Below are 25,743 nucleotides of genomic sequence, written 5' to 3'. Positions count from 1 at the left end.
CTTTTAAAGTTTCATTTCAGAGCCAAGGACTTTAGAACCACCGAGTCCCAGAGCTTTTCTGTGTCTTCAGCTGATCCAAATTCCATGTAGCCAAATTTCCTAGTGGCACCAGTGAGGACGTCCACAACTGTAAGGTCCTTTTCTGCAAAGTCAGTGTTGCTGTTTTTAGGTCAGAAGCAGTTTGTTGAAGTTCAGGTTGCCAGTGTTGAGAATGAAATTTGTAGACACTTCAGCTTCTAATTTCTGTTTCTTGGTTTTGAGGACTTTTTGTTTGCTCATTTCCTTTTTCCTCTTCCCTGGAGCTTCTTCCTTTTCTTCCTTCCTATCTTCTGATTCCTTGGCTTTCTAAGCTTCCCAGAGGCAGCTTACCTGTGGCAGGTCTGGTATCTGTAGATTCTTCTTCAGAGTCATCCCTCATCTTCTTCATATTTATCACCATCATCTTCCTTCTCATCCTTAGAGTCTTGTTTGGCCACAACTGTTCCCATTTTTGTGGCTTTTGGTGGCTTAAGTTCTTCATCCGCCACCTCTTTACTGTCCTGTTCTTCAGGTTCATTGTCCTGTTTCTTAGCATTCTTCCCATTTTCCCCCTTTGGTTGAGGGAAGGTGCTTCTTTAACTAGGGTGGACGTTACTTTAGATGAAGTGGCTCCGTTCTTGCCTGATGTGATGACAACTTTGGCTGGGATAGCCATTTCTTGACAGGGCCATAGTTGCCTTCTTACCAGGAGTAATGACTGCTTTCGTGACAGATAAGGTGGTAAGGACGGCTTTTGTGGCTGGTGGTACCTTCTTTGCTGGTGTAGCCATAGTCTTCTTGACCTTCTTCTGAGGGACCACAACCTCTTCTCCACTGTTTTCTTTTTTATCCTCTGACATGTCCTCATCCTCACTGTCTTCCATCTCCTTTAGGGGAAGAGCCATTGTCTTTGACTCACCTTGACTTTTAGCAGGCTTTCCAAGCTTTTTGGTAGTCGTGACTTTCTCCAGAGGGGGCGGAGGATGCAGATCTATCAGCAGAAGCTCAGGCAACATTGGAGGAGTCCTCCATAGGCAGCCTGCTGGCAGAGACTAGAATGAAAGACTCCAGACTGTTTTTCTTATTAAAAAGTCTAAATATTTGATCCCCAAGGCCAACATAGTTACAGGAAACCTCCAGTATTCTTAAGGATTTTAAAGGTAGACACATCTGGTTCCTTCATTCTTACTTAGCTTAAATTTACCCTACCTCCCAAATATTTTCACCCTGATTTAATCTCAGCTGAAGAAATGATCCCTTTTCCCCCCTCAAGTCCTTTTCTGTCCTATTCTGATTTAAGAATCCCCTTAAGGTATCAAAATTCTTAGATAAGATTGTCAGTTCTCTGTGAGCCATTGTACATTTCAGTTCCTTGTTCTGTTTTGAATTGTGGTGAATAAAAATGCAACAGAGGTCAACTGAGGCAAGTTTTTAGGACAAGATAACAGTTTATTAACAATGACATGTATAATAAACCCAATAAAATGGGTCAGCCAGTTTCCCCCACAGGGGATCAGTGATCAGGATTGGACTGAAAAGACCATATTTATTGTGATCCCAAAGATAAAGGGGAGTGGGATAAGGTAGTAGAAAAGCCTTACAATTAGCTACAGCTGTGGAAAGTGGGCTGGTCTTCAGGCGTGGCTGACCACACCCCTCTCTGACAGTTAAGAAATACTAATTGCTTTATGAGACTCCACAGCTTCTAATAATCTTGGCTAAAAGAACAGAACCACCTCAACCAGGATTCCTCCCTTCCCCTTAGCTTTCCCCTTGGAGATCAAATCACCCCTAACTTTAACAAAGAAGGGCAAGGGCAGGAGAGCCTTCACTGAGTGAGGGACCCAGTCCAAGTTGGTTCTTCTGTTTATAGATAAACAGAAGTTAGGGTCCCACTTTAAACTAGTTTTCCAGCAAATGCCCCAGAAGCTAGGAATGATCACCAGGCTTCCTCTACCATGCCTTTAGTTTGGACTGGAAGAGATTTCCTTTTGAGCTAGGCTGAGAAATGCTGTTTGACAAAATGGGGAGTAGGATGGGTTACAGAGTAATTTTGGTTTATTAAATAATATAGCAATATTAATTTTCTTCAGGATGTATAGTAGTCCCATGTTTGTGGCTTGTTGGACACTATTTTGCTACGTGTAATCCCACTTCCATTGGAATGTTCTTTATATTCTTTAGACTACAAGCTGGCAATCAGAACCTTTTGAAGCACATTGTGTTACTTTTATAGACTTGTTCACTTTTGAGTTAACAACTGCCTCTACTTCCCAGTGCAACAGAATAGGGTGGATTGTCCTAAGAAGCACTAATTTTCTTATTTTGGAATCCCCTGTGTCATGAAAACACTGGTTCAGTCCCTCTTGCAGTTATTTAGAGGGCAGCAAAGAACATGACAGGTGTTGTGCAATCTGTGTGACATGATGTAAGAACTCTAGAGTAAAGGATATCACAGAAATGTATGAGCAAAAAACAAGATAGGCTTATCTCCTAGTGAAAATGAGGGATAATTCACAGGCAATCTGTGTGCTTTACTGGCAAAGGGCCCCCAGAACATTCCCTAAAGAGAACTTTTTAGAGGAAATAAACAAGAGTCCCACAATGGGCAAGCACTGATGGACTGTGATCTGTATCACTTAAGAGAAATCCACATGCATAAGAGAATAGATCCATTAGTGTATTTTAGAATTGGTGTCTGGGCAGCTAGGTGGCGCAGTAGAGAGAGCATCTTGACCCTGGAGTCAGGAGGACCTGGGTTCAAATGTGGCCTCACACACTCACTAGCTGTGTAATCCTGAGCAAGTCACTTAACCCCAGTTGCTCTCACCAAAAAAAAAAAAAAAGAATTGGTGTCTACTATTAAGTCCTTAATAAAGCATTTAGTTTTTAGAAAGAATCCTTCCTTGAAAGCTCCTGAGCCAAGAGAAAGAAATAGCATAGGCATCGTCATCAGTAAGTCATGTTGGGTTGACATAGGAGAGCCTGTGTTAGCTGTTAAAGAAACAGCCTGGTACTTTAAGAACAGCTTACAGGGAGAGGGATAAGGGAGGAAAGGGGCATAAAGTAGTGGAAAGTCAGAGCCTAGAAGATATTTATGGAACAAAGAAGACCAGATTTTTCTTTATACAAGTTCTCTTATCTCACTCCTTGTGATTTTAGACCTTGAAAGTGCCTGCTTTCCATCTAGGTATCTAATATAACTGAACTTGTATTTACCACCTTCTTGTACAGGGAAGAGGTCACAGCAGGCTCTACAACTTAATATCTCTGCCCCTGAAATATAAGAATGCTGTCTGTTAGATATGAATAATAACAGTTATTTGGGGATTATATAAATAGCATGAGGATCTTATAGTGTGACTTAAACTCACTCTTTGCACTGGGGAAACTGGTTTTCTTCTTCTCACTGTTATTCCAAATACTCACATTTGGGACAGCCTTTACATAATAGTCTTAGGCTGAAAGACTTTAGTATTGATTGGATGGAGAAAGCAGAGAGGTTTGTGGTTAGCTCAGGTTAGGGTCTTTATAGAGGTGAGTAAATTCAAACTACATAGCAGAAGTCCACAAAAGGAAAGGAATTAATGTTTCATTTGGGCATTTTACAGAAAGGATAGCTCTCTGAGAAAGTTTTCCATATACCTTGGCTTCTTGTTCACTCATCTCAATAGATGTGTGAGCTGGGAACTGTGGAGGAACTGAATCCAAACCTTAGAACCAAATTAAATTATGCTTTAGTCAAATGAGCTAATGTGCTCCCAAACTACATGGTTTACGGCTTTTTGTTTGTTTGTTTAGGAATGAGTTCAGGAGTCATTGTTCAGAAGGTGGCAAAAGAGTATACCTGCAAAGAAGCAGTTACACTGTTGCCCAACACACTTAGAAATCAGAATTCTTAAGTATGTCATGGGGTTCAAAATTACCACAGTGTAGTGCTTATTAATCAGTTGTCTCCTTCAAAATATATAGAAGAAACTAGTATTTTTATTTGTCAGACTTAATTGAAGTCTGTGACTTTATAATGAAATAAAGTAAATGTAGGTAAAATGTCAAGCCTTGTAGGTCTGAATTATTTCCAAGCATGACCAGTTTAAAGCTGAACACAGACCGTAGTCTATTGGGAATCTCCCAGAGAAAACCACCATGTTTACATGAGTAAACTGCTTAGAACTGTGTTCACAGTTCTCCATATTGTTTAATCGGTGTCAAAGTAGCCAATTACTCTTCCTGCTATGTATCTTTGAACCACAACCCAAAGGTCAAAGTTTATCGTGGAATCCTCACAGGCTTTTGGAACTAATGAACAATCCCAGTTTTCCTCAACTATCAGAATTGGGCCAGACAATGGAATGAGGGGTTTCATCTGGAACAGACCCCCAAGGTTGGCTATTAAGACAGAGTGACTTCTCTAAATTCAGTAAACATTTATTAAGTACCTACTGTGTGCAAGGCATGGGTATGTCACCTAATCTCTCGGTGCCCTTGTGCAATTCTCAAAGATTATAATTTACAGATAAATACTTGATTTGCTTTGCTGGACAGTTTCCGTACTAGGAATTGCCTATGCCAATGAAATCACAGGGTTCAAGGGGGGGAAAAAAGGTGCAAGGCATTCTTCCAAGCACTGTATAATATTTGTTAAAGGAACTTCATGCCTACTCTGAACCTTCTTTCAGTCTGTCCTAGTATTGCCAAAGACTCCTCAAAAAGCAATGATTATAGAGCAGCTAGGTGGCACAGTGGGTAGAGCACCAGCCCTGGAGTCAGGAGGACCTGAGTTCAAATCAGACCTCAGACACATAACACTTTCTAGCTGTGTGACCCTGGGCAAGTTGCTTAACCCCATTGCCTAGCCAAACAAAACAAAACAAAAAAAAAAAGCGATGGTTTAGTCTTAATGTGACTGGTAGTAATCAAAAATACTATAGGGAATCTTAAGAACTCTTGACTGTAGGGCACTTAGACACTACTGACAGTCCAGTTAAACACTTTTATAATATTCAATGATTCTTTTAAAGCTTCTGGAATTCTTTTAGTAATCCTTACTTTAAAATTACAGAATAAAAACAAAAATTATTTCAAATTTAAACTTCTTCAGAATGGCCTAAGCTCCTACCTCCTGCTCAGATATTTTACCTGGATGGAACAATTTAACTCTGAACAAATTATGGATGTCCATTGTAAAATTCATTGCATATCTGAAAACCTCTTCCAAGGGCAGGGGGGCAGGGTGGGGGGTGGGGTCGGTCATTAGGTCAAGGGGGAAGGTCAGGCACATCAGAGGCAGAGGAGGTAGCAGAGTACTTGGGGCTTTACTGAATAGTTGAGACAGAAAAATAAGCTCATATACCAGGTTCTTGACAGTAAGATTCCAAGCATGGAACTACAAATAATTCAAAGCATTACCTTTAAAGCAGGATTTATAAAAATTGTATTTGACGTAGAGCAGAGTGGAATTCTTTATGTCAGCAAATTTCATTGAGGATGTAGAATATTTGCAACATGTAACTAATATCATTTAGTTTTATTGTAGAATCTCAGCAACTTTGGAAAATATCAGAGACTATCCTTAGAGGTCAAGCCAAGACAAGAGCATCATGGAAGAAAATAGTATTTTCTTGCCTTACAATCCTTTTGTTGCTGTTAAGTCATTTTGTTTTTGTTTTTGTTTTTCTCAGTCCTGACAAACTCTTCATGACCCAGTTTGGGATTTTCTTGGCAAAAATACTGGAATAGTTTGTCTTTTTTTCTCCAGCTCATTTTACAGATGAGGAAACTGAGGCAAACAGGATTAAATCACTTGCCCAGAGTCACATAGCCAGTAAAGTGTCTGAGACCAGATTTGAAGTCAGATGAGTATTCTTGACTCTAAACCTGGAGCTGTCTCTACTGCACCACCTAACTGCCCATAATTCCATTAATTAAATAAAAGATTCTGTTTTTCTTTTAAAATAAAAGATTCTTAAAGGGCTGTATGAATTCTTTAGTTAAGTTGGAATTTGATTATATAGTGGAAAAGTAGTATGCTGTAGTAGTTAAAAAGAAAAAAAAAAGACTTGGATTTGAGGCCTGGCTTTGACAGTTTCTATCTAGTCATTTCACTTCTCTGATTTTTGTTTCCTCCCCAGTAAAATGAGGGAAATAGTATGCAAATTACTTACCTGATAAGGCTGTTGTCACAAAAAAAAACTTGGGCGTAAAACTGTATATAGAGTGTTCATATGTGTGTATATTTGTATGTCTGTCTGTGTTTGTCTTTCCGTATGTGTGTGAACTTATGCAGAGTAAAGTGAGTGGAACCAAGGTCACAATTTATATTATAGCAACAATATTGTAAAAATGAACAATTCTGAAAGGCTTAAGAATGAATTAATGCTAATGATCAGCCATGATTCCAGAGGGCATAATTTTGATGCTGCCAACCTCCTGACTAGATATACAGAATGAAACATACATTTTTAAACATGGCCACTGTGTGGATTTGTTTTGCTTGACTTTATGTATTTGTTGCAGATGGTTTAGTTTTTTCCTCCAGGTTGGAAGGTGAGAGAGACAGAAAGAGAGAGAGTGAGAGTGAATAGATGACTTGTTAAGTGAAAAAATAAAATTTAATTAGAAAAAGGAAACAGGAAACCACCTCAAATCCAATTCATTGTCCTTGGCAAGGGTGAAGAATGGGAATTGCAAAGTCAGGGGATACCAAACAAGGTGATGTATAGTGGGGTCTCTGTGAACTCTGAGACCTCTATGGTCATTGTAAAGTCCTGGCAAGAATCCTGAAATATTTAGTATAAAAGTGATGACACTAGTTGATGTAACTATTCCTATGCATCTAGGATAGGACATAAACAAAGCAGATTAGTGTCTGATGGATCTGTAACCATTCAGCAGAAGTGTGAGTGATGAATACATGCATTCATGTATGTGTTTATACATATGTTTATGTATATGTGTGTATACATATACACACATACATACACACATACCAATACTCTACCTGCCATAAAAATTTCAATGCAGATGGCACTGACTATGAACATAGGCAGACAGTGAACATGCATGAAACAGACTGGAGACATTGTTTTTATTATATACTAGTTCTATAGCCTAATAAAATTGGTAATAAATCTCATCAGTTAGATGACAAGGACTTCATATGTCAATGATATCCTCAGCTCTGTATTATACAACAATGTATTGTAGCTCAGTGCAGGAGGACCATAAGAAATACTTTCATTCTTAAACTCAGATTAGATGAAATAAGAATTGAAATTAGGGAATTAGGATTACTTTAGTCTGAAAGAAGGAGAAGATGAAGAACCTGAAAGTATTGACAATTTATACTTAACACAATCTCCAGAAGTGCTACCTATAGTGAAAGAGATGACAAAAATAATACCAGTGTCTCAATTGGTTTTGAAGAAATGCCATACTTAGAATAGAATTCTGAAAAGCACTTTTTGAGTCTGATGGCCCAAATCCAACTAATAGACCAATTCTACCAAAACATAATAGCTTGAAAAAGCTAGTTTCTCCTATAACACAAGGAAGGAATACATTCTTATACAATATTTGATGATAGTTGAAAAAAAAAATCGGGACCTGCACACAGCAACACAACAGTATATGCTGTAGCCATATAGGTAGAACCATTTAGAAATATTCCTAAGGATAGGTGTCAAATACCATCATGGCAGAAGAGATTTGAGAAAGCTATTAAAGACGTGCAAAAAGACATGGAAAAATTAAATCATTATCTAGACAGTACATACAGTAGAAAACTTGGATACTGTATTGCTTGATTAAAGGTACTGAGAAAGAAACATACAGGACAGAATTTGGAATACAAAAATATATCTGAAAATCTTACACCCTTAATCTACAGTTCCTCCTTTGGAAAATGAGGATTTGGATTATATGGATTCAAGTTCTAAACTATCATCCTGTGAACAAAAACAAAAATCAAAAGAATACAGTGAAATAGTCCACATAGTACAGAGAACAAAACGAAACATTCAACATTAATCAAAAACTATACCATTGTTCAAGAAGCAAAGAAATTAGAAGAGAGAACCCCCAAAGAATAATGACAGTTAGCATTTAGATAGCATTTTAAGGTTTGCAAAGTGCTTTGCAATTGTTATCTCAGTTGGACCTGTGAGGTAGGTGCCATTGTTATCCAATTATTTTACAGGTAAGAAAAGTGAGACAAAGAAAGGTTAAATAACTTGCCCAGGGTCACACTTTTAGTTAAGTGAGGCAGGATGTGAAGCTGCTAGGAGTTCCTGACTCCAAGCCAAGTGCTCTATCCACTTTGCCATCTAGGTGTAGAGGATGTGGAGAATTACTGATCATCTCCATGGCCTAAATAAATCCAACATTATAAAAACAAAAGTTGGACCAGACACAAAGCAGATAACATACACTGTTAATCTAATGAACAAAAGGACAGTTAAGTCAAAATAATGGGTCCAGATAAGGCCTCAAATACTTCACAATGAATCATAAATGACTAGGGAACCATTTTACTAGTTTCCTCTATGATGCAAACTTGATTTTGTCTCTTAACAGACAGCATCACATAATTATTACCAAAAGATGGAAATAGCAGTGACCTTCCAAAATAGTCCAATTACATGTTTCTGTATTTCATTCCAAGCATTCACAGCTTGTATTGCTCAAAAAACTCTATAAACATTAATAAGAAAATAGTCGAGGAACAAAAAGGATATGCCAAAAATTCCCAGGGTTATAAAGAGCAATATACTATTGATTTTGTGATTATTGAACAAGTACTAGTACTAAAAACAAATACTAAAAGTACCACAATATTTACACGCCTTCATTGATTATAGCAAAGCTTTTGCCTCCATTCCTCACTTATGGTTTGGTCATGTACTGTGAACATATAAAAATAATTCCAAATATAGTGACAATAATAGAGTATTTGATATCCACATATTAAAAAACCGTTCTCTGTTTAAAATACCAACACAGTAATTAATTAATTAGTCAGCAGGTATTTATTAAGGGTTTTATAACATCAAGAGTAATTGACATAAAATATGCGTTTTTTGGAAAAGTAGTTTAATCCTACTATGGTTCTGCCAAGCTTAAATACGTTTTCAGCACTCCTAAATAGAACTGAGTATATGGATTTCAAGTCAAAGGAGTTATACCAAAACATCACATTAGTGACTTGATACACATGGATGACATCAAGTTATATATGACTCCACTGAAAAGCACATTAAACTGCTGCTTCATATCATGGAAACCTTTCCTAATTATATAAAAATCTGAGTTGGGCATAAGTATAACCTTTTGTGCACCACATAAGAATAGATACTGAAATATTTAAGTTTGAATGAGGTAGTCAGAGCATACTAATAAATAAAAGTGATAATTAAAAGCAAGCAAGATAGATTGTGCATAAGAAAAAAACTGTTGCTCCTTGTGTAAAGTAAAAACTTAATTAAAAAGAAAAACACTTAAAGTACTTAATATCTCCACAATACCGGTTCCTGTATACTGGTAAATGGACCACAATGTATCTCCAAACAAAAACTTGAATGTTGTTAATGAAGTACAAAGCTCATCACCCCTAGGCTGCTAGAAAAAGAATAACAATCCCTTGACAAAAAAGGAGAAAGAGGATTAGCAGATATTAGAGCCCGTGGTAAACAAATTAAAAACACAGAAATACTTTTGGGGCAAATAGACCTCTCTTTATGAAGCAACAGTAAAGGTTAATAGCAAGATTTGTCAAACATAAGCCAAAGTAGGTATATCTCTGGGTGGAACCTATGAAATGGCTAAGATCCAAGAAGGGAATTTAAAGACCCTCCATGGGAGAGGTCCACGTGTATTCAGTCAAAAATATGTCAACAAAGAAGCATTGAAAAATTGGCTACACTCTGGTGATTTGTTTATAGAAACAAGAGAGGCTTACGATAATTCAGAAACGGGTCACTGCCACCAGAAATTACAAAAAAAGGTTATACTCAAGAAGCCCAAAGTTATTAATCAGAGTAGATTATAAAATGAAGCACTAAAAACTGCATATGTCACTTCAGATTGGGAGTGGGGGGTGGAGGATACCTACTGGATACTCAAATCTAGTGACTAGAATCCTATACTAAAGGCTTGGTACCTTTTTTTAAAAAAACTGACAGATAAAGCCTTATACTACAAACACAAGCTATATAATATACTTCAGAATTTAACAGATAGATTACTCAGGAACCAGAGCATCATTGCCAAGAACTGTCTGTTGCCCACAGTTGTTTGGGTATAATATTGGATAATAAAACTTCAAGAATACTATACTGAATTTTCATAAAATACAAACTACATGAAATTAGAAACTTTTAGTAAAAGAAACTAAAACCATGTGTGAATAAGGCATGTATCATCTTTATCTTCCATCTTTCAATAGAGTTGTCCTAAAGATGTTTTAAATGACTCTACAAAAGAAAAACTTACACGCCAATGCTCTCATCCAGTCACAAAAACATTATTTTATACCTGCCTGAGAGTCCACAAAACATTAAATATAAAAGAATTATAGCAGAATAGCAACTTATCTTCAGACCATTTCTTGCTGAACCTCACCAAAAAAGATGAGACTAATGAGATAACTGTGAGAGGACAATAATACATTTGTAGGTATAAGGTTGCAAAATGCACTCTTCACTGACAACTTGCAGGGTGTGTATCATAAATATTACCATTACTATTTAGAGATGAGAATATTCATCTCAGAAAACTTACTTTAAACCAGCCTCAGAAAAGTTGTGAGTTGCCCAGTGTCAGAAGGCTTCTAAGTAGCTAATTTAAAGCTTAAACCTAAGTATTAACTCCCAAGTCCAGTGTTCCTTCAACCGTACTATACTACTGATACTGTAAGTTTACAGCATAATAGTTTTTTTTAAATATATTTATTAAGCCACAACATCTTAGTACCTAAGCACTTCTGTTTCTCAGAATTTGATTTTTTAGTTTGGCTCAACCAGTGACTCCAACTGCTTATTGGACTTCTTGTACTTGATGTCCCACAGGCATCTTAAGCTCAACATAATGAGAATTGAATTCATTATCTTTCCCTCCCCAAACTTTCCCCTCTTCTTAACCTCCCTGTTATTGTCAAGAGCATCACCATCCTACCAGTCATCTGGCCTCAAAACCTAGATGTGGTCCTCAACTATTCACTTCATCTCAGCTCCCATGTTTAATCAGTGGCTAAGTCCTGTCAATTCTACCTTTGCAGTAGCCCTGGTAGATACTGCCACCAGCCTTCATGCTCAGACTATTACATAAGCCTTGTGACTGGCCTCCCTACTTAAAGTCTGTCCCTACCTCCATCCACTTTCTACTAGACTATCAAATTGATCTTCCTAAAGTGCTAGTTTGACCATGTCTCCCTTCTGTTCAATAAACTCCAGTGGCATCCCCGTGAATGCCAGTGCCTTCTTTCTGCTGATTATCTCCAACTTATTCTGTATATGTATGTACATAGATGTCTGCATATTGTCTCCCCGTTATTCTGTGAGCTCTTTGAGAGGAGGGACTATTTTTTTTCCTTTCTTTATAATCTCAGTACTTGGCACTTGGTAAACACTTAAATGCTTATTGGCTTGACTTATAGTTGTTAGTTACCACGCATGTGAAATGGTTTTACTTTGTTCTTGGTGTTCTAAGCTTAGACATGAAGTGAGTATCAGTAGTATTTTTGAGAGATCCTCACAAATCATGGTTTTTAACAAGTTTATATAAAGGACTCTTTACTTGATTTTTCTCTTATTCATTTTTTCCTGTCTGTTTTGTTTCAGCTACTTTGACAAGCTATTCTGAAAATGTGGAACGGACAAAGTATGGTGGGGAAAGCAGTAAAGAACTAGGATCTGGAGGAAATCTGAAACCTTGGCAGTCTCAAAAATCCAGCATGGATTCGTGTTTATACCGAGTAGATGAAAACATGACAGCCTCTACCTATAGTCTTAACAAGATCCCAGAAAGGAATCTGGAAACAGTTCTGTCCCAATCAGTACAATCTATTCCACTTTACCTGATGCCACGGCCAAATTCAGTAGCAGGTAAGGTTTTTTAAAAATCTAGTAATTTCTGTTTCCTAGATTCAACTGAGATAAAAATAAACTCTGTACCATCAGTATTTATATTTTTCCACCCATTTGGGGGGTTTGGATGTGTGTGCACGTGCGTGTGTGTGTATTTGTATTTACATAAGTACATTTGCATATATATTTTGCATCTGTTTTGGAAAGTGGCATCTTCCTAAGATGATGTAACTTTGCCTACAAAATCAGTGAAAACAGTTAATATCAGAAGCAATACTTGTCCGGGTCCAGACCCGCAGACCAGATTATAAAAGGTTTTAAACGTCAAAAAGAGGATTTTATATTTGATTCTGGAGGTAATACAGAGCTATTAGAGTGTACCGAATAAGAGGATGACATGGTCAGTCCTTTACTTTGGAGAGATCAATTTAACAATTGTGGAGAGTGGACTGGAGTGGGGAGAGATTTGAGACAGAGAGACCAACCGAAAGTGTATTGAAATAGGCCAGTCATGAGGTGCTGAGAACTTGTATGAGGGCGGTGACAGTGTCACAAGACAAAGGGGATGTGTAAGAGAGATGTTACAAAGTCAGATCTAACAAGACTTGACAACTCATTGGATTTAGAAGGTGACAGAAAATGAAGAGCGAAGGATGATACATATATTTCAAGGCTGGGTGACTGAGAGGATAGTGGTACCTTCAGTAGTAATAGGGAAGTTCAGAAGAGAGGGGCATTTGGGGTGAAAGATAATGAGTTCAGTTTTGAATATACTTAGTTTGCTTCTACAGGACATACAGTTTAATCCAGCTGGCAGATGGAGCTGCAAGATTAGAGATCAGGAAAGTAGATTTGAGAAATGTAGAGATGTAGAGATGATAAAATGAATCTCTGGAAGCTCATGAAATCACCAAGTAAAATTGTGAAAAGGGAGAAAAGAAAAGGGACCAGGACAGAGCCCTAGGGATTACCTATCTTTAGCAGGAGTGATTTGGATGAAGATCCAGCAAAGGTAACTGAAAAGGAGCACTCAGACAGGTAGGAAGAAAAACAGGAAAAAGTAATGCCATGAAAACCTAGAAAGAAGAGAATACAAGGAAAAGAAAGCAGTAGTGTCAAAGGCTGCAGAGAGGTCAAGAAGGATGAAGATTGAGAAAAGGCCATTCGATTTGACAACTTAGAGATCATTAATAACTTTGGAGAATACAGTTTTAGTCTAATGATCAAGTCCAAAACCATACTGCAGAGAGTTAAGGATGGGAAAAGGAAAAAAAAAAAACGGAGGCACCAATTGTATATAGCCTTCTCAGGAAATGTAGCTGCAAAAGGGAGAAGAGATCTAGGATAATGGCCAGCAGGTATAGAAAGATCAAGTGAAAGAGAAGAAGCCAGTAAACAGGGGGTAATTGAAAATAAGTCAGAGAGTGGGGATGACAGGATGGAATGGGATCACTTATGCAGATAGAGGAGTTTGCCTTGGCAAGGAGGGGCCACCTCTTCATGTGAGACAGGGGTAAAGGAGAAGATGAGAGGGAGGATAAAGTGGAAAAAACTCTGCCTCTGGAGTCTGAAGTTTGGCTTCTGACTCTGCCACTTATTGGGCCTGGTCATTTAAACCTGTGTCTGCCTCAGTTTTCTCATCTGTAAAATGGGAATAATAATAGCACCTATCTCCTCTCAGGGTTGTTTTTGAGAATTAAATGAGATAATTGTAAAACAGTTGATGCAGTACCTAGCACAAAGTAAGTGCTATGTAAATGTTAGTTACCACTGTGATGACAACAGTGATGATGACACTGGACAAATTACTTTCACTCTTTGGGCCTGTTTTTTCACCTGTAAAATGAGTAGATTGGACTCACTAAGTTATCTCTAAGCTCCTTTCCAACTCTGAGTCTCCTCTTTCTCATCTAACTTTGATCTAAACCTGAAGGAGCATGTGCTTTGGAGTTCTTTCTAGAGGAGATTCAGGAATGCATATGAACCAGCATTTTGGGGGTGGAGGTGGGTAAGAGAGGGAGAGAATGTTAAATAGATCTTTTTAGCGAGGTGTTCTTTAACCCAAATCATTGCCGACAATTGAGGAAAACACTCAGCTTACCAGAAGCTCAAACATTCCAGAAGCCTGAGATTTTCAGAATGCCCTGAGAGTTATCAAAAGGTGCCTCCATTTCTAAAATGCAACGCAAACGCTGCTGCCAGTTTCTGTTGTGGAAGAATGGTACAGAAAGTTAAGTGCTTAGTGTCATTATCCTTTAGCTCACAAACAGATTTGCTATCAGTATGTTGCCAAGAGTATTTCGGCATGCTGATGTTTTTAAAATGCACAATGGCAATGTGACTGCAAAAGCCATAGTTGGGTTTTTCTCTCATTCATCAGGGAAAATCCTGGGTAGGTTTATCTCATTGATTAAGGATATGGGGAGGGGGGGTGATATTCTGTTATACTAGTCAATAGCTTTCATTTCCAAACTGTAATTGTGAATGATACTTAGATGGTTTAATGAGACTGCTCTACTTATACTTGTTTCTCTTTCTCAACCTTTCCAAATCATCACTCTCTGTTACGGCCTCCTGAAGACCCATCATCCTCTGTCCTCATTCACGATGATGGGAACAAATACTCAGGAAATTCAGTTATTGCAGAGTGGCTAACCGCTTTAAGAGGGATTCATTGTTACATGGAGACTGTGAGCTCTTTCTTTAGTATCTCCAAATTCCCAGCAATAGTAGCAGATTAGTGGAATTCAATTCAACAAGCAATTATTGAGCAAGTACTTTGTGCCAGGCTGGTGCTAAATACTGAGGATCCAAAGACAAAAATAAAATAATCCCTACCCTCAAAGAGGGGGAGGGAAATAACATGTACACACAATTATATACAAAGTAAATGCAAAGTAATTCTGGGGAGATCAGCCCCCTTCTATGAAGTGGCACTTGAGTTGTGCTTTTTAGGAAAATAGGGATTGGGGTGGGAGGAGGACAAGAAGAGAGAACATTCCTGGAATGGCATCTGAAAATGTTACAATCCATAGCATCCTATTGGAAGATGAGCATGTACATCTCTCTGGCAACTAACTTGGGAATAATAGGTATCAGCCTGAATCTTTAAAGGTAGATCAGTTCCCTTTGTAACTAAACTACTATGAAATTACCAAGAAAGCTCACCTTATTACTGTTGTAAATAACAATAAGCATTCTGTGGAAGAAAACAGGGTTTTGATACAAGGATTGAGTTGCCAGCAAAGTTGTGGGATCACACACTTAACAGCTAGAAGGAAATTTAAAGATAAAATAGTCCAAACCCCTCACTTTTCAGATGAGGAGACTAAGGCCTGAAGTGTCAAGCAATTTTCCTAAGGTCATTTAGGTAGTAAATAGAAGATTTGGGTTTCAAATGTAAGTTTTCTAAGTTTGATCCAGCACCCTTTACATTGAACTGTGCTGGCTTTCATTGAGGGTATCATGTGCATCACTTCTTATGAGCAAGCCACCACTGTAAAAACATAGCAACTTACTTAGACTCGCTGTATATCTTTTCATTGCCTTTTGGGTCACCTATAATTTTAATTCTTCTGTAATTGTAATGTGCAGTGATCCACAGACCTATCATATCACCAAGAGAATAATGAAATTAAAAATACAGGCTCTTGTGCAAGCAGCTTGGCTTTCCTAAAAGCATTGCACAATTTTTCAAATGTGGCTCAAGCAGTTCTGTGACTCTTCAAACCTTGGCCAAGCTCCTTTTCCATCTCCATTGTTTGTCCAAGATATATAGATAAATATATATATATATATATATATATATATATATATATATATATATATATATATATGATGATCGAGTAGCTCCATTGACTTCCTATCCAATTCCATGTCATGACATAATCTAAGCAACATATATTCTCTATCCACTTTTTTTTTCTATTTGTGTTTCTAGGTTGATCTTTTTTGAATGCCTCTGAATCTCATTGAGAAGCTCCTATACTATTGATGTAATCAGCATGTCATTTGCAAACACTTGGAACCTCATCATTTGTAAAATCTCTCTTCTATCTGGCCTTTGTGCAGGATATCTGCTATGGCACAGGTCAACACCTTGGGGTGAGCATGTCTACCTGTTTCATGCCTCACTTAAGTAACAATCAGAGGTGACCATAAAGAGAAGCTTTACAAATACTCTCAAGCAACTTTTTATTTTAAAACAAGGTTTCAGTTTTTTGTTTTGTTTTTTGCCAAAATGTATATTAAAAAATCATTGACTAAAATTATTTAGGATATTATAGGATTATTATTTTAACAGAAAATTATACTTGAAATATAATTTCATAGAGAATGAAAACTGCCAAATTATTGACCATTCAACCAATGTTGTTATCTTAACAATGACCTTCCTTTAAAAAGTTGAACACAAATAGTCCATTATGTCGTTTCATAAAATATCATTGAGCTGAAGCTTGACTTTGGAAAGGGAACAATTTTCAATACATCCCAAAGTCTTTAGATGGATCATAATAAGACATCTCTAAAACACTTGAGATGTTCTATTCAGCCGTTCACTCACTATAATAAAGCCCCCTTGTACTTACTTCACAACTAACTCTTAAGTTCCAGTCTTTTAATTCTTTTTTTTTTCATAATATTTTCCTGGTACCCCTGTGCATCTTCTCCTCTGATTCCCACTTAGCCAAAGACCTTTACTCCAATTCAGCCACTTGGCTTATTCTTCTTACCTATTGGAATCTGATCTGTTAGTAAATAGTTACCACTTAGTTGCTGGCATGGAGAGTGAGTGGAGAAAGGATCATTTCAGTCCATGGAAACGTGACTTTTCTCTTCTACTTGAGGTCAGAAAGTCAGAGAGCATTGCAGCAGGGGAGAGTAGTCCATGGACATGTTGTAAAAGTAGCCAAAAATGACAACTTTGCCATCCAGACCCACATATTTGGGAGTTAAGTCTGTGGGGTCATTAGATACAGGCTGTCTCTGTTTTGCCCAGTCCTTTATTTGTACTCCTGAACTTTCCCAAGTATTTATTCACACCTCCAGGTTTGCTCTAGAAGTGAGAGATTTAAGATTGGAGGTTACTCTGGACTAAGCCTGACCTCTTGAACCCTCTTTGGTTCAATTTTATACCTTCAGAGTTAGACCAACAACTGAGTCAACTTCAGGGAAAAGGAGTTGTGATAGCATGACAGCTTTTGGCAGGTAAAGAAATTTGCAGACTCCCATTGGACCTCATAGATCCACAATCACTAATAACCCATGTGGTAACCTTGTAGGCAAAAATTATGCTTCCTGTAATCCCACCACCACATTTCTCTTTAAAATAATCTAGTTAGCACAGCAAATAGCAAAATGCTTGTATGCTTCTGCAATGTAGGTCACTCAGTTCAGGTGAGTAGTAAAAAGTGAATTATTTTTAAGCTAGTGTGACCCACAGAGGGCAGTGTCAGCTGGGTTTGGTTATTAATATAAAATGGTGATCTTTTACCATTTCACAATTAACTGATAAAGAAGATATAAAATCTTATCATGCTTATTTGTTGATTACAAAAAGAAAGATAAGGTAATATTTTCATACCTTTTTTTTTTTATCAATTCACTAGCCCATTTAGCATAGAGACTTTTCTAATTCATCCCTCCTCAATGCTTTCCCATCCCCTTCCCCTACTCCCAACTTAGAACTTTACCTAATAGTTTAATGGAAAAAAAAACATTCGCCAAGAGCTCCTTCTTCTCCTTTCTTCATTTCCTATCACTCAGATATCCTCTTCTTCATCCTCTTTCATCCCTGTCTCACATGAAAAGGTGGCACTTCTTGTCAAAGACAAACCCCTCTGTGTGCACAGGTAACCCCATTCCATCCTATCTTCTCCAAGAAATTGCCCAGAGATGAATAGGAAATGGAGGAGAGATTGGGCTGAATTGCTTTGAGGAAATTTCAGAGCTACTTTCCTAACCCCAAGCTTCCCATGAAACCTATCATTTCATTACCAAAATTCTGTTGGTATTGCCAAATGGCAGGAAAACATGAAAGTCTGTTGCCTCCAAAAACTAAAATAACCCAAAGCAATGTTGGGTGTGAAAAGGCTATAATACATAGCCCCAGAAAAGGAACTCTAAAAGGAGAATAGGAGAAAAAGACATCAAGTAATTGTATGAAAAGAAGATAAAGATAAGAACTTATGATAAGAACAAGAGGTATCAAGTGGATGACCAGAATGCTCCAGTTGGTAACCTTGCAATGTCATGAAAAAAAACAAGAAAGAACTCCAGCACCCTGGGTGGACCCTTTGTAGAGAACTTTGGAGAGGACATGGATAGATGTGGCATAGGATAGTCAAGTATGTGTGGATTGAAATCTGCCATTGGAATAAATTCAAATCAATGAAATCACAGATCTCTTTTTATTATGATAATGATAACTTACAGGTAAATAGCACTTTCCCATTGGCACAGTGTTTTACGTAAATTACCTCATTTGATCCTCACAACAGCCCTCTGAAGGAGTTGCTATTATTTTTACAAATGAGGAAACTGAAGTGCAGAGAATTGTGATTTGCCTTGAGTTACCCAGTTGCTAAATGGCAGAGACAGGATTTGAATCCAGATCTGTGTGACTCAGTAGGCCAGTATTCTTTCAATTTACTCCACACTACCTCAACTTTTTGCAGAAATTAGAATCCACAGAGCTCTGTAATTTTTGGAAAGTATAAGCTGTATTTATTATTATTGAATAACATTTAGTGATATAAGAAAAGCCAATATCTTGCTTTTCCATATTTAGTCTTATCAGGCCTTTCACTCAATTAGAAATACAGTGCTGTTTTTAAAAAATGGAAATCTTGAGGAACTTTCCCCCCAAACCCTTACTTGGCAGCTAATTCCATTTGACTTGATACACGCCTCAGCCAAATGACTACATTGTAAATCTCTTAAATAAACCTATGAAGAGAAGTGTTTCAAGCTTTTATGCAAGGCCAATTGTGGAAACAGTCCTATAGTATATTTCATATGACCTCTTGAGGAACCTGTGTGACAGTCAACTAATGATGACTCTGCATAGAGAATAAAAAGTGAATAAGTAATTCTGTGGTGCAATTGGGAAAGACAGTGATTGTCTTTGTGGCATTTGCTGGCCTGGAAGAATAATAATAAATTGGCTAGAAATTTAAAAAAGGGAACAGAAGTAAGATTTGTTCTTCAGTTATCATTCCTCACAATGTTAGCTTTTTGTATTTAGTTAAGACTGGCTGCATGGCATGGTGTAGACATAGTGCAGTTAGTAGATCAGGCATTAGTGAGGAGATTGAGATTCTTTAGCTGGGGAGATTGCATTGTGATTATGGAGACCTCTCTTAATATCTTTGTACTGTTTTCCTTTTGCCTACTTTTTGGCTTTCTAAAAAGATTATACAGTGTTTTGTGCTGCTTGAGCAGATGTTGTCTGTAAAGATTCATTATCTCACCCCCATCGAGATGCCAGATTCATGACTTGCAGGGAGTTGTGTAGAATGCATTCATTGATTTATCAAATTAGGCTTTTTCCTCACTGCCCTTCATTCTCACCATCCTCATTTTCCTGTGCTTTCCAGAAACTGGCACAAGATTGATAACAAACCAGTATTTTTCATGAAGCAAAAAAACATACATGGAAGCAGCTGTCTATTCTACAGATGCTGTGGTTGCACTGCCCAAGAATATATAAGTATAGTGTTCTTCCCTCCCCTGCTTAAGTCCCCATTATCCTGGATCTGGTGAGGCAAAGAAAACTTAAGGTGCTCTTCCTGTTTTTCCACTCTAAAGTCTGCCTTTTATTGGTATACCATAGGGTCATGGAGCCAAGAGAGAATTCTTCCCTTCTTCTTCCCCTCTCCTTCACCCACTTAAACTGACCAGCAGATATGCTAGTGGAAGAAAGGTGGACCTTTGAAATGCATAATCAAGACACTGTGTGAAGCTGAGAATATCGAGCAAAGAAAGGCTTTCCTTTTTTCCCCCCACTTCTGGTGCCAGCCAGACCAGTTGTACTGGGTTCCAGAAGCAAGGACTCTTGTCCTTGCCACATGCCACATGCCTACAGCAGGAAGAAACCAGGTGAGAGCAAAGATAATATTGCCTCCATGCTCTGTAGTCTGTGCCAGGTGGACTTTGATAGACTACAGCAGAAATCTGAAAAGCAGCCTTACTTATATATTTCCACATCCCATAATTTATAAGCTCTGCACAGCCCTTATCCTCCACGTTGCCAGCTACAGTGGTATAAGCATTCTGTGAAAGGGGAACCTACTCCCAGGCTCCAGTGTGTACAGATCTCAAGTTAACTGAGGTCCATGATGGAACTGTGCAGCACTAATGAGAAAATTAATGTGGACTACAGCTAAACAATCACCTAAAGCCAGGAACAAATAAATTCAGAAACAGGCAAGCAGGTGGGAACTGTTTGGATCCTAGTGGCAATAACATTAGTTGTAACCATAGTCACAGCAGTTGTAGAATAGAGAGCTGCTTCCATGTTTGTTTTTGGCTTCACGGAATTTTCGGGTAGAAATCACTGCTGTAGAATACATATATAATCTCTTTTGCCTCACCTTTCTATGACTAATACAGTGACTTAATGAGGCTAAATCTTTAGGCCTCAAAGAGAAAATGTCCCCCTAGTTTGATAGAGAAGAATTTATCTTCTCTTTAGATGAATTTCTTTGATAAGTGGCACCTTTCTCAGATTCTGCCATTGTCTATATCTGATTCCTCATTCTACATATATTTCTTCTAACTGTTTGCTTGGGCAAATCACTTAGGCACTGGTCCTCAGTTTCCTTATCAGTAAACTGAAGATATGGCATGAAACGATCTCTAAGATCTCTTCTAGCTCTGAGTTTCTAGGAATTTGAAATTCTTGGCTTGCTACTTTACAGATTAGGAAACTAAGGTAAACAGAGTTAAATGACTTGGGCCAGTGTCATACCACAAGTAAGTGTCTGAGGTCAGATTTGAACTCAAGATGAGTCTTCCTGACTGTTGCTCTATCTGTAGCTCCATCTAACTGCCCTTTACCCCTCCTTTCTCTCTGTCTATCAGCCTCATTTTCTTTCTTTCACGACCTTAAAGGAACAAATTCAACTAACCACTACCTTCCATCCTTGAATTCCTTGCTACCTTTTCCTTTCTTAAGCCTTAATTACTGAATAGGCCTTGCCTCAGTCAAACAAGAGACCTGTTAAAGACCTTAGCTTGAAAAAGCCAAGGTCCCCCACTGTATCCTGGGCCTTCTGCAGTTGTCCTAATCTATATCTGGCCACTGGACCTAAATGGCTCTGGAGTAGAAAGTGAGGCTGGTGACTTTGCCCAGCCCTCCTTCACTTAAATCCAATTCATTTGCATGTCATGGCATCACCTCCATAATGTCATGGTCCTCTTCAAGAATGAAGGACAAATGACAACAATTTAACAATACCAAAAAAAAAAGTTGAGCAACCTTACCAACTGAATCTGCTACAAATGTGTGTTATAAAATATAAAATGGACTCCCATTTCTGCATGACAGTGCTTTTATTCTATGCTAATTCATTCAATTAAGCACCTACTTTGTGCTAAGCAATGGTTCTTAGCATTGGAGATACAAAAAGAGGCAAAAGATAGTCCCTGCCTTCAAAGAATTTATGATCTAATGGAGAAGACAATATAGAAACATATATACACAAAGCAACCTGTATAGAGGATAAACTGGAGATAATTAACTGAGGAAAGGCATTGGAATTAAAAGGGGTTAGGGAAGGCTTACTGTAGAACATGGGATTTTAGTTGGGACTTAAAGGAAGCTGGAGAAGTAAGTAGAGTGGAGGAGGAAGAGCATTCCAGGTACCCAGAGACAAAGATAGAGTGTCTTATTCCTGAACAAGTGTCACTGGATCAAAGCGTATGTGTTGAGGAGTCAGGAGTAAGAAGACTGCAAAGGTAGGAGGGGGCTAGGTTATGAAGGGTTTTGAATGCCAAACAGAGCATTTTGCAGTTGATGCTGCAGGCAAGGGAAGCCACCAGAGTTTGAGTAGTGGGGTTACCTGATCAGACCTGCACTTGAGGAAGATCACGTTGGTGGCCGAATGGAGAACGGATTATAATGGGGGAAGACTTGAGGCAGGCAGATCCACCAGCAGGCTATTGCTGTAGTCCAGGTGGGAAATGATGAGGGCCTGCACTAGAATGGTGGCTCATCAGGAGAGGAGGATTTGAGAGATGTTGTAAAGGTGAAATTGACTGGCCTAGGCAACAGATTGCATAGGATTGACCCCATATGGGGTCGAGAAGCACACCTACCATACAATACCATCAATCTTCTTAGCAAAAAACATTTACTAGGATAGTAAAGTGCACTGTCTCTAAGTTCCCCTTTCTCCAGCTCCTTACCTCAAAACCTTCTATAATCCCCCATTCTCTTCTGTATTCTCTGAAGAAATGGCCCTGCTCCTTTGCTAAAGCCACCAGTCTCTGTACTTGTAACACCTCATCAATACTCCCAGGAGCTTTCCTGATGGATGGTTCCCTCTCTTTCTGTTTACCTGCCTCCTAATCACATCCACTTCTGTTGTTTCCTTCCTTGCCGCCTATAAACATCCCTGGGTTTCCCCTATACTTAAAAAGCTGTTACTTGATTTTGCTATCCCCTCAGGCTATCTTCTTATATCTTTTTCTTTTTACAGCTAAATTTCTCAATAGAATTATCTATATTTGCCTGAATTATTTATTTCAATTATTTCTGATTCTCTGGTTTTTAGTTTGTTACATTGATCTACTTTTCTGTTTTTAACGGATATCCATTTCAACGATAAATGCTTTAGTATAGTTTGAAGCCTTAAAATACTATTGTTCCTTCATTTCTATTTTTTTCATTATTCTGTTGATATTTTAGATATTTCCCCATAGGCAATTTTGTTTTATCTGGCTCTGTAAATATCCTCTTGGTAGATTGTTTGGTGTATCCCTCAATCTATGAATTAAGTTTGGTGGTGTTGTCAGCTTTATTATAATAGGATGGCCAGCCATAAGCCAGAATATCCCTCCAGTTATTTAAGTTCTGGATTTTTAAGTATATCAGTGCAGAAATCGAGTGTGCTTTGATAGATTAACTCCTAGTTGTTTTATGTATTTTGTTGTTATTTTGAAAGGGATTTCCCTTTTGACTATTGCCTCTTGGATTTTGTTACTGATACATACATATACTCTTGATTTTGTTGGCTTACTTCATAATTTGCTATTTTACTGTTGCAGTTGGCTCATTTTTTTTTTGATTCCCTAGGATTTTGTAAATATACTATCATTTCTTCAGCCTGCCAATTTGTTTTTGAAACTTTATGGGGAGTTGCCTGTCCCATTGCATATTAGCTGAGGAACAAAGATGTTAAGGTGATGGTACTGGATTTATCTTAAAAATTAAACAATAGAAATAACCTCCAGGAGCATAAGTGCACGTGTACATGTGTGATTTGGACCTCTGTCAGTTAACTTGTTTGGGGCAGTTTCCTTATATATAAAAGGAGGGGATTCTAAGTCTTAAGGCCTCTAAGTCTTTATCTTTTATCTGTCTGTGATTGCAAGCCAGTCACTGCCTGCTTTTCTCTGTCTTTCACATTCTCAAATAATGACACATACACCTAAGAATTGTTTGGATCATTCCTTTATCTCAAATCAGCTATGGTAATAAGTTAGGGGGAAAAAGTAAGAATTGTAAACAACAGAGATAAGGTTTGCATTTAACTTCTGCCCTCTGAGTGGAGTGGAAGAAAAGACTAGGTTTGTCTAATCCTTTATCTTATGTCCTGGTTACTTAAGCTTTAATCTATTCTAACCACACCCTTTCTCCTGTCTCCTAAGCAGCCAGCCACCTCTCTCCTACCCCAGTCTCTAGACTCAAATACCCTAGTGAAAGTGCCTGTCCCTAAAAACTCTTCCCATTCCCAAATGAAACTTGTAAACTCAGTATCTTTCCCCTATGCTGGAATTTCAGTGTAAATATCCTTGTAGTAGAAGCCCCAAGTCCCCATTCTAGCCCTCAGAACTTCATTTCCCCATGTGCAGTTTCTCATTGTCAAGGAATACATTGTCATTTGCCCCAAAATCAATAATTTTATCTCACCAATGAAATAGGTAATGTACTTTTCCCATTTTATGAGTCACTTATCACACATCTGGTAAATTCTTTTTGAAACTATATAGGGAGTTGCCTGACCCATTGTATATTAATTGAGGAATAGAGATATTAAGGTGATGCTACTGGATTTATCTTAAAATTAAACTATAGAAATAGCGTTCAGGAGCATAAGTGCACATACACATACACGTACACACAGGCACATCCATACACGTCTCAGCATCTGTCTATATCTCCTATCAAGTTAACCATTGAAGTATGGAGAAAAAAAAATTGAACTTTTAGTTTCCCTTAACATTCAGAGTCAAGATTTACTTCCTTAATCAGCATGCAGTGCTGCACCTATCTACTTCAGCTGTTGGTTAGTTTCGTATATTCCTCATTGAGAGACCCACAATGTTTGCCTACCTTTTCAATTAAAGTGTTATAACAGTGTTAATTATGATTCACCAAAAGACAGGTATAAAACATAAAATGTAACAGTTTCTCTTATCAAGGGATAATTGGAATTAGTCAAACACATAGGATTTTATATTTGAGCTAAAGATAATTTGTCAGGTCAGGGACAAGTTTGCTTCAAATTGTTTTTGTTAGTGTATTCCCAGAGACAAAGGAGAACAAGCCACAACCAGAATAGTTTAATTTAATGATATGTATTCCAAAAAAAAAATTTGAGTTTGGAAATAAAATTTCTTGCACAAAATAAAATACATAGTAAATATTTGACAATTAAAACTTTGTAGTCTACATTAAACATTATTGATTTACTTTTTTAGTGTCCATTTTTGCATCTTTGCTACATATGGCTGTATTTTCCTTTGAATTCAAATTATATGCAGGTGTAACTTCCAGAATGGTTCACTTCAAATGCATGTTTCCTTAGTGAGGAGGAATGAATGAAAATTGCAAATTGGGGATCGGAGTGAAATATGAAAAACCAATATTAGGCTTCTGAAATTTTTCTAAGGATATTCATATCCTCTGATAAGGTCCCCTACCAACACATTATGGAGTATGAAAGACCCTATATTCACAAAGACTGTCAATGAGCCACTCAACAAGAATTTATTATGCACCTATGCCAGGCACTGTGCTAGACACTGCCAATATAAAAGCAAAGAATGGAACAATCTCTGCACTTAAGGAGCTTACATTCTATCAGATGAAACAACATAGACCTACATAACTGTATACAGAATATAATGCTGAGAACAATGTAAAATCAAGGAAGATAAATGCAAATATTTAAGTAGAGGTTCATAGCAATCTGGGAGCCAAAAAAAGTTTCATGTAGAAGGTGGTACTTTAAGTGCATCTTGAAGGAAAGAGAGAGATTCTTGGAAATGGAGATGAAGAGGGTGTATATTTTGGGCACAAGGAACAATCAGAGCAAAAGCCTGGAGATGGGAGATGCAGGGCTGTGTGTGAGAAGGCCAGTTTAGTTAGATTATGGAGTACGGGAAGGGTAGTAATGTATAATGAGGCTGGGATGAT

At 37.8% G+C, this 25,743-nt stretch overlaps 1 protein-coding gene and 1 pseudogene across 6 annotated transcripts in view; one reads left to right on the top strand and one right to left on the bottom strand.

Annotated features, from left to right (window-relative positions):
* TANC2 (tetratricopeptide repeat, ankyrin repeat and coiled-coil containing 2) overlaps positions 1-25,743 on the top strand; it is a 511,647-nt gene that overhangs the window by 332,109 nt on the left and 153,795 nt on the right. For all 6 annotated transcript variants that reach the window (XM_020997389.2, XM_020997396.2, XM_020997393.2 and 3 more), the window contains one exon: positions 11,853-12,116. In XM_020997389.2, coding sequence (XP_020853048.1) covers positions 11,853-12,116 — 264 coding nt within the window. The remainder of the gene's footprint in view (positions 1-11,852; positions 12,117-25,743) is intronic.
* On the bottom strand, positions 4-1,034 carry LOC144457973 (uncharacterized; annotated as a pseudogene).

Source organism: Phascolarctos cinereus, unplaced genomic scaffold, assembly GCF_003287225.1.
Source record: "Phascolarctos cinereus isolate Bilbo 61053 unplaced genomic scaffold, phaCin_HiC Scaffold_5;HRSCAF=322, whole genome shotgun sequence".
Lineage (NCBI taxonomy): Eukaryota > Metazoa > Chordata > Mammalia > Diprotodontia > Phascolarctidae > Phascolarctos > Phascolarctos cinereus.
Note: the sequence above shows the minus strand (reverse complement) of the source record. Positions and strands in the feature narration are given on the sequence as shown.